The sequence below is a fragment of the Chinchilla lanigera genome, unplaced genomic scaffold (genome assembly GCF_000276665.1).
Source record: "Chinchilla lanigera isolate Chin_1 unplaced genomic scaffold, ChiLan1.0 scaffold00053, whole genome shotgun sequence".
Classification (NCBI taxonomy): domain Eukaryota; kingdom Metazoa; phylum Chordata; class Mammalia; order Rodentia; family Chinchillidae; genus Chinchilla; species Chinchilla lanigera.
Genome location: NW_004955454.1, coordinates 6,119,819 through 6,136,814, shown reverse-complemented (window position 1 = coordinate 6,136,814; position 16,996 = coordinate 6,119,819). Strand labels below are relative to the sequence as shown.

Here is a 16,996-nt window from a genome sequence, read left to right as displayed (position 1 = left end):
AGAAAGAGAAAGAGAAAGAGAAAAAGGGAAGGGAGTGAATAGGGAATCCATTTACTGTAACTCCCACATCCTGAGGACCCGAGCCCTTCCTGCCGTATTCCCTGTAGTCATCTGTTCAAATAACATTGACTAAGGGCGTAATTTGTGAGGGCAAACCATGATTTCAAAGTTACATAAGAAACCACAAGAGAAATTACAAATACACGAAGCTTGACGGATCCCCGAGGCCTCCACCTCCTCAGCACCCCACTGGGCTCTTGCACCTCCTCCTCGTAGGGTGCTGTAGCTCAGCTCTGCTCCCTTACCACCCAAGGTGAAGCCCAGGCCCAGAAGCAACAGGCTCAACTGAACAGGGCTGAAATCTCCCAAACTGTGAGGCAAAATAAACCTTTTTGCTTTATTAGTAGATCATCTCAGGCTTTTGTTCCAGTAACAGAAAGCTGACCAGCACACAGGGAGCTCGCAGGAGCCCAAAGCCCCTCCATGGAGCTCCTCTGGTTCAGGCACCGGGCAGCCTTCTCCAGCTGCTGTCTGATCTTCCTGCCCACAAGGTCTACATGAGCAGACCCAGCGCCGGTGCCTCTGGGAGGCCAATCCTCAGGTCCACGAGAGTTCACCCATCTGTCCTAATCAGGATGTGTTAGCTCAGAATATTTGGGATGCCAGGGCTGGACCGGTCTCACTGATCACTTAATATGCATCCCTCTTCATTGTTTTAAGAGAAGAAATTGCCTAAGAAGAAGAAAATTGGAAGAAAATGCCTAAGGCTCCGGGAGATAAAAGGACATTGAAGAGTTTACAGCTCTGCAGCAAAAGAGCCTGGACCCAGGGATTCAAACTCAACCTGTCTTCTTTCCTTTGCACCCCTTGACCTCCTGCCTCGCCTGCAGTCTGAACTTCCAAGGCCCTGGGTTTGCCCACATCTACATCAAGCCTGAGACGGGGCAGCAAGACCAAGTTTATAGACAGAGGTCCAGGGCAGAGAGAAACGGAACAGATCAGGGCAGCCTCTTTGAAAATGGGTCACCCTTCTCTGGTAGAACGAGGCATCTATTTCTCAGAACCAGCATCGGGGAGCAGGGTAAGCTGACCCAGCAGAGGATATTTAAGTCACATGTTTGCTCCGAACTCGTATTTCAGGTTCCTCTCTGTAGCCAACCAGAGCACTTGCTTTCTCTCCCAAACTATTTCTCTCTCACACGCAAACACAGTTCTATTTTGAATCTGGACTTACAGAGATACCCTTGAGTCTCCTGTTCTCTTGGGTCCCTATGAAGCTGGGCAGCCTCTCTGCCCAATAATCCAAGGAGTCAAAACAGGGAGATGGAAAGACCTAGGAGTCCTTCTCCCCCAGAAATGTATGGCACCCCCCCAACATACTTAGTCCTGGGATATCTACGAAAGTCACCTATTCTCTTCTTCCTGGCAGTATATGTTTCCTGTGGTACTACATAAAAGAAGGCATTGAAAGGGAGAAGGCCAACCCTTATGCATTCCTCAGCTCTTGCGTTAAATTTTACTTCCTATGGGCAAGAGGTCTGGACAACGGCAGACCCGCACAGGGCCCCTGCTCTGTGCTCCTAGAAGCCTCCTCATCACCATCACCGTGCTCCTCGCACCAGAGTGTAGTCGGAATCGCCCGTGGAAAGAGTAGCTGAACCCTCAGCACCCAGCACTAGGTGGATGCACCCAGGGCTCAGTTAGAAGGAGAAGTTAGAGAATGAAGCCCTGGCTGGGCTCACAGCCCGCTTAGCAAGGACAGCAGCCCGGGCCTAAGCGGCGCACAGACCAAACGTAAGTGAGCCCGAAGGTGGACAAGGCAACCACTGGCCTGGTTTCAAGGAGGAACATCCACAGGGACCCTGAGGAATTCAGACATGCCAAGATGACCCGGGGGCACTGTGGGTGGGGTGCGGAGCCGGTGAACAAGAGGCAGGGAAGTGGAGGGCAGGTCCTAAGTTTGTCTGACGTACAGGCCCATGCAGGGCAGAGTGGATGGGACTTCTGTGCCCCCTCTGGCAAAGAGGGCGGATGTCTTGTAGAATATGCAGAAAAGAAAACTGTAGAACTTCGCAGGGCTTTTAGAATTCCACTGCAAGAAACCCTTACGCCAACCCTACTTAAAATACTTCTCTCCATTTTAATGTGCCATTTCCTTTTTGCTGTATTCTCAGAGCACTGAAGTGAACTAATCACTATCCTCAGTAGATCCATTTTCAAAGTATCATGAGACAGCAAAAACCGCAGATTCTGTAGGGAGGGAACAGACCTGGGCCGGCAGCGTGTGCCGTGTGAAAACCCGAGGCCAGCCCACATCCCCGACCACCTGTGTGCTCAGATGCCACGCAGTTGCTCTCGGGAAGCCTATTATTACACCAAATTATTCCTAGTTGTCAGGCTGGAATAATACATCACATGTATTTTAGGACCTAGGTCAGGGATGGCAAGTGAAAAGTAGACCCACAATGTTCCGGAGGGATAATTAAAGTGAGGACAAGTGTGATTCATGAAGGGCGGAATAATCTCTGCTCAGAACCCTCCAAGTGACAGTGTATTTGGAATCACTCAGAACAAAGAATAGAGAGCAAAGCACACGCGACCTAAATTAACATCTGTGCCTGAAGGTGGGTGGGGGAAAAGGCACTGCGGTTAGGACAGCATAAGGCCGACTTGCATTTGCGTTAGGAGTGACAGGGGTGATTGACAGCACAATCGACCCTATGGTGTCAAAAGGCTCTTGGGCTTTAGCTGACCTTGGGGAGGAGTTCAGGCCACAGCGTGGGAGTTTTGTAATGACACGTGCTCTGCCTGCTGCTCCTGCCCACGCCCTTCCGCACTTTGTTATCCGGGAGAAATGCTAAAAGGGAGATGCTGCGGTGGGAAACAACAGCCACAGGGGCCATGGCCCAAGGGAGAAGGAGCAGCGGATCCACTTCCTCCCGCTGAGAATGCCACATCCTCCCACCTACCGCCTGTCACTGGCCTTCTATTCACCAGCTATTTCCTCCTCAGAAAATTATTTCTACCTTTCCACCTTTTCTCAAGGTCGCTCAAGAGAACCCTCCCAAGGGACACAGCGACAGCACTCACACCCCCACCCTCCGGCGCGGCACAGGCTTGACTCGAGTCTGGAAACTTCCTATCAGACATCACCAGGTGCTTCTCAGTTACCCGGCAGCTTTGCCCAGAGCTAGTGCCCTGTTAATCAAGGATCCTGTACACAGAAGCAGGCACCCAAGGACCCCTGGGGAAACCTGCGCTTGGTGACAAGAGGGAAGGACGCAGGCGTCTGAGGTCAGACTGTGCAGAGCACAGCCACGCCTGCCCACAGGGCTCCAAAGGACCACAGAGAGCAGTGCCTGCTGCACTCCTCAACAGCCCTGCCCTCTAACCACCCACTTTTGCTGGTGGACAGAATCTGTGTTGCCATGCGATGCCATCAGAACTCCCTGGCGCTCCCTGGCACAAAGGAATGGAGTTAAGAAGGCTGGATTATAGACGCTCTGACCTCCTACAGACCACAGACACTCCCTGTGTGCCCAAGCGTCACTGACCTCGCCTGGATTCTCCACGCTATTTCCCCAAAAAAGAGCCATACTTCCCGGGGGAGCTGCTTACTAGAAGGACACAGGGAAGCAGATGAGAGGCTGGGTTGCGGAAGTAGCCTGCTGATCTGATCATTAAGAACAGAGGGGGAGCTGGGGATTTAGCTCAGCAGCACAGCGCCTGCCTGGCAAGTGCAAAGTCGTGAGTTCAATTCCCGGTACCGGAAAAAAAAAAAGAACAGAGGGTATGGGGTGAGTGAGTTTAAGTTAGCATCTTCTTATAAGCTGCGTAACTTGAGGCTCCAGTCCGGAAATGCTGAAGGATATTGGTGGTGTGATAGCGGGTAACTGGGGTACAGGGAGGCAATTCACACAAGCAAATCTCTAGCTGCCCAGTAACCACAGGAATGCATTTAAAATGTACATGGGGATTAGAGATATATTTCTTACCCCAAACCTATAGACACACCAAATCTAGTTCTCCTTACCACCAAGGAAGCCTCCCCGTCACCTACAGGAAAAAGGGCTTATGGGGGACAGCTGCTTGAAATTGAACCTCCCGGAGGAAGTAATGTCTTTCTAGCAGAGAAGGTGGGATTCTTGGGGTCAAGGTTTACAGATGCACCTTCTGGCCTTTGAGAATCAGTCAGAGGCTGGCCTTGCAGCTCAGTGGAAGAGCACTTGCCTAGCCTTCTTGAGGCCCTGGGTTCTATCCCTAGCAACAGAGGAGGAAAAAAATGATTCACAGGATTTTTTAAAAAGATGTTCTATGAATGGGAAGTGCTCACCCACTAGAAAAGTGCTCGGCACGTAAGAAAATGCTCTCAATAGAATCTACTATACAAAATTCAGTGTTCAAAATGAAGATATTTCTTTTTCAAAATATCCAACCATTGGGTTTTCCAAACCCTTAAGGACATCTTAAAAGTTCTTAACTATGCTTAGAATAAGGCACTACTGTTTAGGTTTTTGACTTATCAGGTATTTTCTGAAACTTGCCGAAGGAACACACACTGAAGTCTGTTTAAAGTGCTGGACTGTATCTCCCCTCCTAACTCTGTAAGCTTTCTTTAGGCTTCTCTCTGAGAGCCGCTGTGATAATTGGGTCAAAATTAAAATATGCAAAGGGAAGTATTTTGAAGACTATAATTTATAACAATTATAAGTAATTAGCCAACAGCTGTGTGCATGTGTGCATGTGTGCGTGTGTGTGTGTGTGTGTGTGTGTGCATGCACACTTATTTATTTATGGAGAGCGGATTGGATCCAGGGAGCACTGAGGCACACTCCCAACATCTTTTTATTTTGAAACAGGATCTTCCTAAGTTGCCCAAGCTGTTCTTTCTTTTTCTTTCTTTTTTTTTTTTTTTTTTTCTGTCCTTTTGAGACAGGGTTTCAGTTTGTAGTTCGGGCTGGCCTTGAACTCACTTTCTAGCTGTAGCCCAGGCTAGCCTTGAACTCACAGCAATCTTCCTGACTCAGCCTCCCTAGTGCTGGGATTACAGTCATGCACACCCCCACCCGGCTGTCCAAGCTGTTCTTGAGCTTTTTTTTTTTTTCATTAGCACATGTTCACAGTACATAATGATCACATTTATCGTGGTGAATAGGTACTTGTACAAAACACATCTTAATTCTTTTTATGTCCCCTTCCACTCCCCTCCCCCCCTCTCCCATGTCTGGGTGGTCTCCAATTTTCAGTCTTCTTGTTTCTGCCTCCCAGGTAGCTGGGATTACAGGTGTGTGCCAGGGTGCCAGGCAGACAGTATACATATTCAGGGTTTTTTTGTTTTTGTTTATGTTTTTTTGTCTTTTTGAGACAGAGTCTCACTATGCAGTTCAGGCTGGCCTTGAGCTCACTTTGTAGCCCAGGCTGGTCTCGAACTTGCAGTGATCCTCCTGCCTCAGCCTCCCAAGTGTACATTTTCAATTTTAGAGCGAGTAGTTTAGAATTTGCTTCAAAATGATGGAAGGAGGAGTAAAGTGAGCGAGACTGGCTCGTTTGGTAACTCCTGAAACTGGATGATGTATGTAACAATTATACCATTTGGTCTTGTATACGTTCGAAGTTCTTTCTCTACAAGTCAAAAATAATAAAATCTATGTGGAGCCTTAGACTGTGAAATATAATCCCTCTTCATTTTGCAGAAGAGAGCCAGTCCAGAGAGTTCTTCAAGTCACACAGCTAGCTGCACAGCCAGGAGCCAACACTGTGCTCACCCGCGCGGAGACGGGGTCTCTGCCGTCCCCCACCTCCCATCCCCCTCCATGCTTCCTCGCTCTCCCCAAATCCTCAGGTTCCCCAGGGTGTCGGGGAGCACGCTGGGGAGAGGGAGGGTGCTGAAGAGACTGGACGCTGAAGCAGCAGAGCTAGGGGCCGCCAGAAAGGCCTGGGCACCTTCCCCGACCATCCGGGGGCGGGAGGAGCCGAGGTCCTCGCCGCCCGCTCCGTCGCTGACACTTGGAGCGGGAGCTCGCGGTGAATCTGACCTTGGTCCGCAGATCCGCTCGTCCCGCCCCCACTCTCCGCCGCCGACCTTTCCGACCCACCTCCCGACCGATCGCTGAAACAGCGGGACTCGGGGAGAGGGTCCCAGGGTTCGGGCGTTCAGAGGGGGAACAGAGCTGAATTTTAGCCTCCCTGGGCGCCGCGGGAGGAGGAGTTCTGCAGAGCGGAGAAACCGCGCTGCGAGCGGCTCTTCCGGCAAATGAGGCGGCCGGCAGCGCAGACGGCCGCCGAGGCCGAGGTCCCGGCCCCCCGGGAGGGACGCTTCCGAGGCCGGAGACCCTCCGACTCTGGCTTTCACTGACAAAGCGGGAAGGTGGACCGGTGCAGGCGCCAGGGAAGCTGACTGCTCCCGAGCGCCCGGCCGAGCTGGAGTTGGGGGTTCAGAGAACGCAATCGATGCGCCCAGGACGCGAACACGGAACGACCCACCGTGGGGCGCCCGTGAGCCCCTAAATCCCTAGTTACGCGGTTGGGCTCGGCGACCTGACTACATCCAGCCCCCCGCAGCCCCGGCGCGACCACCTGTCCGGAACCCCTGCGCTCCCCCTTCCCTCGCACTCTGGCCCCCACGCCGCCCGTCTGGGGTTCCCCGGGATCGCCTCCTCCCGCGGGGCCCGCGCCCTTCCTCCCCTCATCTGCGCGTCCGTGTCTCCCTGGGGACCCGTTAAGGGGCGACCCGCTCTTGGGTTCCACCAGCTGTCTCCCGCCCTGGACTGGCGCCCCGGGAGACTTCGATCTGCGGGTCTACAGCGATGGATGGGCCCCGCACCCCGCACCCCGGGCAGGGCTCCGGAAGGCTCACCATCGCGGCCGCTGTCCTCGCCCGCTCGCCCTGCCCGCTCCGACTGCGCCAGACGCCGCCGCCCGCGCTGCTGTGCCACGCTGGGCCGGAGGGGGCCGGGGACACACACGCGGGGCGCGCAGCTGCCCGGCAGCATCACAGTGCCCAGGAGGGGAGGGACCTGGCCGAGTCACAATGGCACTTCCCCGCCCACCGGCGCTCAGCGCTCGGGCCGGCTGCAGCCTGCCAGGCTCGGCGACCGCCCGGCTCCGCGGCCTCGCACGCCGGGAACGGCGCGGCTGGGCTCCACCGCGAAGCCGGTGCCGCTACCCGAGCGCAACGCGAGCTTTGTGCGCTGCGAGTCCGGCGGCTCGGGGAAGCAGTGCAAAATTCTACCGCACAAACATCCCAGGAGGCGTTTCCCCCAAAACACTCATTCTCTCTGGCCCCACGCGGGGCTCAGCGCCTGCTGGTGCTCACCGTGTCCGGGGAGACCGGCTTCTGAGAAAGCCCGTGTGCAGCAGGGGCTTAATAATGTACCTGTTCCTGATTTTCCCACTCTGCCACTGTACCTCCCCGCCCGCTCTTCCAGCTCTCTCCCTGTGCTCCGTTCCTACTGGATTTTTTTCCTACTTTTAAGTCTCAGGCGTGCCCGTGTCACCTCTCCTTTGTACCGAACTGGCATCAGGGTTCCAGCTGGCTTTTTGCGCGGTAGCTGGGCCTTCTCTTTCACAGATGTAAGTGAAAGGCAAGGAGATCCCTCTATTGGCCTCTCGCTGGGAGGGATGGGAGCGAGCAGGACCCGCCGCTGCAGAACCCCGCCGCACACTTTTAGATGCTGGCCACAGTATCACACCTGCCCCAGTGTCCCCTCGCTTTCTCCAAAATTCTCCACCGTGATAAGAGGTGTAACCCGGCTTCTGTCCGCTCTCTTTTTCTTCAGGCAAATGACCATCAGCCACCAGCTGCTTAGACCAGATGTGGTGCCTCGATAAAAGATGGTGATTGGTATTAACCCTACATTCAGTTCTCTTCCGAACTCCAGTACTCTATTACTTCTTCCACGGCATTAGTCACTTTCTATTTTGGAATATAGGGCACACGCACACGTGTGTGTGTGTGTGTGTGTGTGTGTGTGTGTGTGTACACTCCCACATGACCACAGTCTTCCCTGCCAGAAGTCCCTGGTTAAGTGTATCAGAAGTAGTCAACAAGTATTACTGAGGAAGCTGAATTTTTGCTTCACTTTGTAAACCACAAAATAATAATAATAATTTTTTTTTTTTTTTTTTTTTTGGTTTTTCTCCGGTACCGGGAACCGAACTCACGACCTTGCACTTGCCAGGCAAGCGCTTTTGCCACTGAGCTAAATCCCCAGCCCCCTAATAATTATTATTATTATTATTATTTTGGTCCTTTTTTGAGACAGTATCACTATGCAGTTCAGGCTGGCCTTGGGCTCACTTTGTAGCCTAAGTTAGTCTCACATTTGCAACGATCCTTCTGCCTCAGCCTCCCGAGTGCAGGGATTACAGATGTGTGCCACCATGCCCAGCTACCACCCAATATATTATGAACTGGTTCTTAATGTCTTGGAGTAAAGTTGAGGATACCAGAAATGATGGGAACATTCCACTGCATCTCAGCGTGACGACAGCATGAACTATCACATCTTTCCTCTTATGCGGTTTGAAGGAGCCATGGCTGCATCTTAAATGCTAACTCAACACTTTTGGCTCCAGAGATTAAAAACAAAAAGTTGGCAGTTGTATACCAAATTGTGTCCCTTCTCTCCCCAAACTTATATGTTGAAGCCCACCAAGACGACTGTATTTGGGGGTGGGACGCTTAAGATTTAAATGAGAAAGACATTAAGGTTAAATGAGATCATAAGCGTGGGGCCCTGATCCAATAGGACTGGTGACCTTGTGAACACCAGGCGTGCGCTCCCACTGAGCAAAGGCCATTTGCACACCTAGGAAAGCGGTTTGGGAGAAACCAGCCCTGCCTGAACCTTGATCTTAGCTTCTAGCCTCCAGAACCATGAGAAAATAAATTTCTGTTGTTTAAACTGCCCAGTCTATAGCAACCATAGCAGGCTAAGACAGAGGCCTTAGAAAAAACTGTGTGGTTCTTTTTAATTATGGATCGCTCTTGAAATTACTTGACTTGGGACACCCCAGATCTACTCTTGATACTTCCCCCACCCATCACCCTGTGCTTTCCTCCCTGAGTAGAAGTTCAGAAGGACAAAAGGATGTATTGTTCTAATCCCTATGATGTGGGCCACAGGGCGTTCAGACATTGGTCAAACATTCTTCTGAGTGAGTCTGTGGGAGAATTTCTGAGATTAACATTTGAATCAGTAGACAACATTAATAGGCCACCATCCTTAATGTGAATGGGCCTCATCCAGTCGTGAAGAACCAAACAAAACAAAAAGTTCAAGCAATAGGGAGTTCTGCCTGCCAGGCTGTTTAAGCCAGGACTCCAGTCTCCCTCTGCTTTTGGATTGGCACTAAAACCATCAGCTCTCCTGAGTCTCCACTCTCCCAGCGGCAGATCTTTGGGCTTCCCAGTTCCCTTAATTACATGAGCCAATTCCTCATAATAAATCCCGTCATAGCTAGTAGTGTAGCTCAGTGCTACAGCACTACCCTAGCATGTGCAAGGTCCTGGGGTCAATCTTCAGCAGTGTGAAAATAAACAAAAATAAACTTCTTTAGATCTACCTGTATTTCCCCTAAAATAAGACTTTTTTTTTTCTTTTTGGGTACCAGGAATTGAACACAGGACCTCACTCTTGCCAGGCAGGTGCTGCACCACTGAGCTAAACCCCTGGCCCAAGACTGGGTTTTATATTAATTTTTGCTCTAAAAGAGGCAAAAGGACTTATTTTCAGGGGATGTCTTATTCTTTCATATACAACAGTCTACATTTATTTATTTATTCATGTACAAAAATCTACATTTATTCAAGTACAGTCATGTCATCTTGTTTTTTTGCTTTTTGGGTTTTGTTTGTTTCGTTTTATTTTGTTTTGTTTTTTTTGTTTTTTTGAGACAAGGTCTTGCTATGTAGTTCAGGCTGGCCTTGAACGCATATGCAGCCTAGGCTGGTCTCAAACTCATGGTGTAAGGCCAGGTGTGGTGGCGCATGCCTGTAATCCCAGCACTCGGGAGGCTGAGGCAGGAGGATCATTGTGAGTTCGAGACCAGCCAGAGCTACAAAGTGAGCTCAAGGCCAGTCTGAACTCCATATCGAGACCCTGTCTCAAAAAAAAAAAAAAAAACACCTCATGGTGATTCTCCTGTCTTAGCCTCCCAGATGCTGTGATTACAAGCGTGCACCACCAGGCCCACCTCATCTTCTTCTAGAACATCACTGTTACTCTCCAAACCCTAAATTCCCACTTGAATTTCTTGCAGTTCCACTTCCTGTAGAATCACTGGCCAGTCTTTCATGTCGTGCAGCAGAGCTCTCTTTACGTGAGCACTTCTTGTCCGTGTAGCAGGCTTATAGTGCATGGTAACACAGCTGTCAGTGATTTGATCCGACGAATTCTTTACCCACGTCATAACCCCTTGCAGACTGGCTTTCACAGAGTCTCCATTAAGTCAAATGTTCCTTGAAGACTTAGGAGACAGTGGTGGCAATAAAAATGATGCCAGTTCAGAATGATGGTCTGCACAAACGTGATGACGAGTTGCAGGCATCAAGATTCATAAAATATTTCTTTATTTTACATGAATGCATTAAGAATATCCATTACACCATGCAATATAATGAGTTACGAAGATTCATATGAGTTCATCCATTTACGTAGGCATTTACCTCTTGTCCAAAGGCACCTGCTTGGGTATTTACAAACACTTAATTATAACATATTATCACTTCAGTATTAATGTCCATACTATTATTTACTTACATTTAATTATGCATTATTATGATTTTATAATTCAATACGTCCATCATGTGTAGCAACAGATGTACTAAATGTGTCCATCTGGCTGACCGTCTTAACTGGGGCTTATTTTGGGGGTGGGGCTTGTATTATGAGCACCCTGAAAAATCACACTAGGATTTATTTTCTGGCTAAGTCTTATTTTGGGGGAAATACAGTAGATAAATAGATAATAGAAAGCTATCTCCTATGAGTTATGTATCTCTGGAGAATCCTTTTTGCAGATGGAAAACTGAAGTCAGATTCAGGATGTTTATGAAAAGGCAGCCACCCATACTGTGTTTTAAAGGCCTTTGCCAGGCCTGGTGGCACATGCCTGCAATCCCAGCACTCGGAAGGCTGAGGCAAGTGGCTAGCCACAAATTCAAGGCTAGCCTGGGCTACACAGTGAGTTCAAGGCCAACCTGAACTATACAGAGAGACCCTATCTCAAAAAATACATAAATAAATAAACACATGAAAGCTTTTTAAAGAAATTATCCCACCTCGCCCAAATTTCAGTTAGTACAGGTGAGTATATTTCTTCATGTATGAATCTTTGTGCAGTGGGGTTATGCTATCAAATAATTATACTGATGATCTAAAATGTTGAGCCATATTTATCTGAAGGGGAGGTAAGATACTTATTACCAATCAACCAAGAAAAGAGTTAGTCTTTGTGACATTTACTGTGACAGTTAAGCCTAACTGTCAACTTGCTTGGCTTGGGAGCTACACGGGAGATTGGTAAAGCACACTGGGTGGGTTGTATAGGCACAACCTTGGATACTATACCTGGTCCCTCACTCCTTCCTCTAGGACGCCATTTCCCATCTCTACTTCCTGGCCTTCATGAACTAAGCAACTTCGCTCCACTGTGCCCCCTCACGCAATGTTTCTTGGAGCCAGCTGACCAGGGACTGAATGCTCTAAAACCAAATGGCTTCTCCTTAAAGTTGTGGGCATCAGGTCATTTGTTCCAGTGATGGAAAAGCTGACTAATACATTTATACATTTTTTTATTTATATGTTTCCTGACGGTGAGCACTTTCTATATGCCAGCCACCATACCAAAGGATGTCTGTGTATTACTTCTTTTACGCCTCACAACAAACTTTTGAAATTCAATTTTTATTATCCCCACTTCACAGATGAAGAGTCTGAGATTTAGAAGTGCTAACTCTTGCTCTTCATAACACAACTAGCAGAAAGCAGAGCTGGAATGTACACCCAAGGAGTCTGACACTGGAGCCGGGGCCCAGACATCTAATCCAGGAACTAGGAAGGCAACTTAGATAGAGAGGGCTCATCTTCCTTCTCTTAGCTTAGACCTCAACGTTCAAATACCTAGGATGGTGCTGCAGGGCGGCAGGTGGGCACAGATGGAGTTTGCCCTGGGAGGGAGGCTGGGAGCCCAGAGAAGAGACCCTATGTAGTTCGGGAATGTCCGGCGGTCTCCTGGCACCCACACTGCCAGAGTGAGCCTGTGAATCCAGAGAAGACCCCTATCCTGTGGGCAGAGTATGTAGGTTGAAGTACTTCCCACACATAATTAACTCTGGTTATCCCCGGCCCACTCGCGCATTCAAATTGGAATGTTAATATTCCAGTCTAGCTGCTTTGTTCAGTGGGGTCAAATGCTACGAAGGACCGAGAAACAACCCCTGTCCTTACCCTGAGCTTTGACCACATGGTGCCATGGGGGACTGGACTCTTCTCACACAGAGGAGCTCCCTCTTCTCTGTAGCTTTTCTTTCCAGGGTTTCAATCATGGGTCTGAAAATATTAAATGAAATAGACCAGAAAGAAACTATTCACCACTTTAAAAAAATATTCCAATCTCGCATCTCACACACCGCAGAGCGTTTTGGCCGCACAATCACAAAGTGGCTCCCTGAAGTCTGCGCGGTTCAGTGGCTGAGATCAAGAGGCAGCCAAAGACAAGGTCTCTCTCACGACAACTTTGGGACCACACAATCCGGCTGGCCCTTCTCCTAGGCAGTTCTTCTTCCGAAATCAACTGGGGGGCCTGCGTTGTTTTGTTTTAGGCTGGGGAAGGCCCTGATTCTTCCACTGCTTGCACGCCTCCCTCCAGGGTCACGTCAGAATCAGCCACTCCCAGCGCTCATCGCTCTAGCTCAGCTTTGGCTTTTACTCCACGTCCACGGAGGGGGCAGAGCTTTAAACTGATACCCGTCAGTCACACAGAATGCAGCAGAAGACAACGTGAGACAGTGAGCACTTGGAGCTGGGAGTCCAGGGCAGACAGCAAAGTACAGAGGCCATAAGGATTGAGGGACTAAGAAAAATACTCATCGCCTGCACACATTGTTTAAGCAGATTAGAGGCCAGTGCCTAAGCCCTTACCTCGCTGCGTCTAAGGTTCCGTGACAGCTCAGGTGACCACCTCCGCCAGCTGCCAGCTGTGGAAACAGCGCCAGGAGGTCTGTGCAGGATAAAGTGCCCCATCAGAAAGATGAGGGAGGCGGGCCATGTCTCCTTCTCTCTGAGGCCGTGCCATGTTGTGTGCAGTTCGCTTTTTGCCTTTCTTAATATTTCCTTCCTATCAGACATTGAAACAATTGGTCCAGTTGTCTCACTTTTCTTCAGGTATTTCACTTAGTGCCATGTGTTCAGTCAGGGATTGCAAGGGGAACAACATAGGACACATAATTTATAGGATTATTTTATAGTAGTTATATACATATTTTATAGTAGTCATATACAAAGAGAGTGCAGGAAATCTGTCCATGCACTACAGACCAAAGAATCCCGCTGAGGGCGTGGATCCCCCGGCAATGTCCTGCATGAGTCCAGCTGAAGACCTAGGGCCCATAACAATGCCCCCCACAAATCCAACCAGAGGCCTAGAACCCATGACAATGAATCATGCGGTCCTGTTTCACAGATTTGCGCTGGGAAGGCCCAAAGTTCAGCGGTGGAAACTAGAAAGTCTGTGCCAGCGGGATGAAGGAGCTGTGCTAGCAGGCTGAGGGATCTGGAGACAGGAAGCAATGCTCAAAATAAGGACCACAGATCTCCCGAAAAGTACCACAGCCATCCTCAGCGATAACAAGGTCCTGAGCTCCTCCAACAATGAGAACAGCTGAGTCCATATCAGGAAAGCCAGTGTGACAAGCTTCTCCAGGAGACTGAGAAGTGCACCATCTTCCCCTCCAGAGCTAGGGAGCTATGTTAAACTAAGCACCAGAGCTCCCCCAAACTGAACAGCAGCCATCCTCAGCAACAGTCAAGTCCCGAGCTCCTCTGATGATGAGAACGGCCAAGTTCATCAGGAAAGCCAGCACGACAAGCTCCTCAGGAGAACCAGCAACTCCAGGAAAACCAACAGCTCCCTCCTTTTCTTCCTCTTCTTCTCCAGTTCTTTTAATGTTTTGGGAACGATCCTCAGATGGGCCTCCCACACCTAGCACCACGCGGGTTCAGTTCAGCTGGGTGTTACACGTTGGCTGCCAGTTGTCAATGTACCGCACCACAGGCGTTACAAAATGACCCAGTCTTTCTTGACCACACCCTGGCAGTATGTTACAAGAGCAGGAAAACTGTTCTCACAGCTAACGTTATTAGTCCACTTTGGGGTAGTTTTTATCCCAAGAAAAAAACCCCTCCTTCCAAAAAAAAAAAGTACTGGTATCTGAACTGGCTACCCAGCACCAAGTGAATTACAGTATTTCCATATACAGTCTCTTTAAAGCTAAATTCTTCACATTAGCAAGAAATTGGAGAGGACTGAAAAAGACAACATATTAATAGGAAGAATACTCCACAGTTATTCACAGGAATCAGTGGATTTAAATTTTGGTCCCCAAAAGATTTGTCCACTGAAAACCTCAGAATGAGACAGTGTTCGGAATAAGGGTATTTTTGGCCGTAATTAAGGAATGTCAAGATGAGACCATTCTAGGCTGAGGCAGGAGGATTGCTGTGAGTTCCAGGCCAGCCTGGGCTTCATAGTGAGTTCAAGGCCAACCTGAACCACTTGAGACCCTGTCTCAAAAAAATACGTAAATAAATAAATAAATAAATAAAAGCTATAAAGGCCCAGCTGAATTTATTCAGGAGCACTAGATATTTTAATATTAGAAAATATTTTCTTGCTGGGCGTGGTGGCACACACCTGTAATCCCAGCATTTGAGAGGCTGAGGCAGGAGGATCGCTGCATGTTTGAGGCCAGCCTGGGCTCTATAGTGAGTTTAAAGGCCAGCCTGAACTGCATAATGAGAGCCTGTCTCAAAAATATAAGAAATAACATAAGATCTTCTTTTAAAAAATAAAGATGAGATCATCCTAGGTTAGGGAGGATCCTGAATTCAATGTCACATGTCCTTATAAAACAGAAAAGAAGACCTGGAGACACAGAAGACCAAGTGAGAGGGACACAGGTATTTCAATTCCACTGCTACAAGCCAAGAAACACTGAGCCGGAAGCTGGAATAAACCATGCGTGATGGCTGACACCTGTAATCCCAACACTCAAGAGGCTGAGGCAGGAGGATTGCCTCGAGTTCAAGGCCAGCCTGAGCTACCCAGCACCACACACACACATACGGGCATTGCAGCGGGTAGGGGTGTACCTCAATGGTAGAGCACGTTCTTAGCATGCACAAGGCCCTGGGTTCCATTCCTAGTGCCAGAAACGGGCTTGTAATAATATTGTTCCTGGGAGGATGTCTTCTAGCCACTGTCATTAGCATTCTGGAAACCTAGGAGATCATCACATCCATGCACAGGACAGAATGCTGGTGATGCAGAGAGGGAAGAAGGAGGGTCTTCAGACTGTGCCGGAGCAGTGGGTCCTGCCGGAAGGGAGCGGCCACCACTGCCAGAGCCCAGAGACACAGGGAACCCAAGAACGGAGAGGACTCCCAGAACGCGGAGGCCAGCTTACCAGCTCCAGCCTGGCACTGGAATAGGGAGGGGAGCAAAACTCCCAGACAGGTTGGAAAGAACCGGAGACACGGCGTCGTTTCAGAGACAGCCTCCCATTGGCTGGGGTCCAGCTGCAGTCCCGGCGGCCGGGAGCTTGGCTCGTTCTCTGCGTCGTCATCACCATCGGATGGAACTGCCAGCTCGTGTTTGTGTCTGCAGAAGGTCACCCACCAGGCTGCTTGTCAGCACCAGGACATCTGAAAGAGCACCTGCTGCTCACCCGCTGCTGAGACACCCCGCGGAGTCCCTCCTCCTCCTCCGGGCGGCGCCCAGCAGCCCCGACATTTACTGTCATTGCCACCCAACTTCGGGGGCTTCTTTTTCTCCTTTCTTCTCATTCCCAAGGCCACTCCAAGTTCATCCAACACATCTTTACTGCAAGACCTCTTCCCCGCATGGCCTCCTTCTAGGTGCTCCCAGGGAGAGGACAACACAGCCCGCGGCACTGCTCAGCCTGGCTTCAAACTCCAGCTCTACCACTTAACAGCAGCGGGACCCCGGGTCTGTTTCTGAGCCCCTCTGAGTCTGTTCTGTCATCTCTAAAATGGAGATAATAATACCTACCTGATTGGTTTGCTGTAAGATTCAATCTGTTTCTGCGTGTAAAGTGCTTAGAAAGGTGCCTGGCACATGGAAGACACAAACATGGGCTATAATTATTACTATTAGGAAGGCTACGGCCCTGCCCCGCACAAAGACTTCCTGCCAATTGGAGAGACAACGTGTGAGGCCTCAAGACCATTAAAGAACAAAATAAATGCCGGCTGACTTAGTGAAATGAACCATTTGACCATTAAGTACAAGAGAATGCCTAAAGCAGGGATGTAGCTCAGCGGCACAAGCACCTGCCTGGCAAGCACAAGGTCCTGAGTTCAATTCCTGGTACCAGAAAAAAAAAAAAGAATGGCTAAAAAGGTAAGTAGTATACTAGTGAGGGTGGCCAGCAAAGGCCTCCTAGGAGAAATCTGGCTGAGGAATGAGTTACAATAGCCTGGGGAGAGGAAGTACCGGGAAAAGCACTTGGGCCCGAGCGAGCTCGGGGAGGACGCTCAGCACCGGTGAGAACAGAGGCCGAGAGTCCCGGTGCGGGGACATGGCAGGGAGGTTGTTGAGCCAAGAGACTGTCTCTCTGCAGTGAGAGATGGAATTAGAAAATCCTGAGCAGTCGGGGGGAAGCTGGAGACGGGAGACACTCGGATGAAGGTGACATTCAATCCATAGACGTAAAACAACTCCTCAAGGGAGAGGAGCTATAGAAAGAAAAATG

At 49.7% G+C, this 16,996-nt stretch overlaps 1 protein-coding gene across 1 annotated transcript in view; it reads right to left on the bottom strand.

Moving 5' to 3' along the window:
- Tuba8 (tubulin, alpha 8) overlaps nucleotides 1-6,994 on the bottom strand; it is an 18,825-nt gene extending 11,831 nt beyond the window's left edge. The window contains exon 1 of the mRNA XM_005395986.2: nucleotides 6,857-6,994. Within this exon, the coding sequence (XP_005396043.1) occupies nucleotides 6,857-6,859 (3 nt within the window). The 5' untranslated portion in view covers nucleotides 6,860-6,994. The remainder of the gene's footprint in view (nucleotides 1-6,856) is intronic.
- Between the last annotated feature and the right edge of the window lie 10,002 nt (nucleotides 6,995-16,996).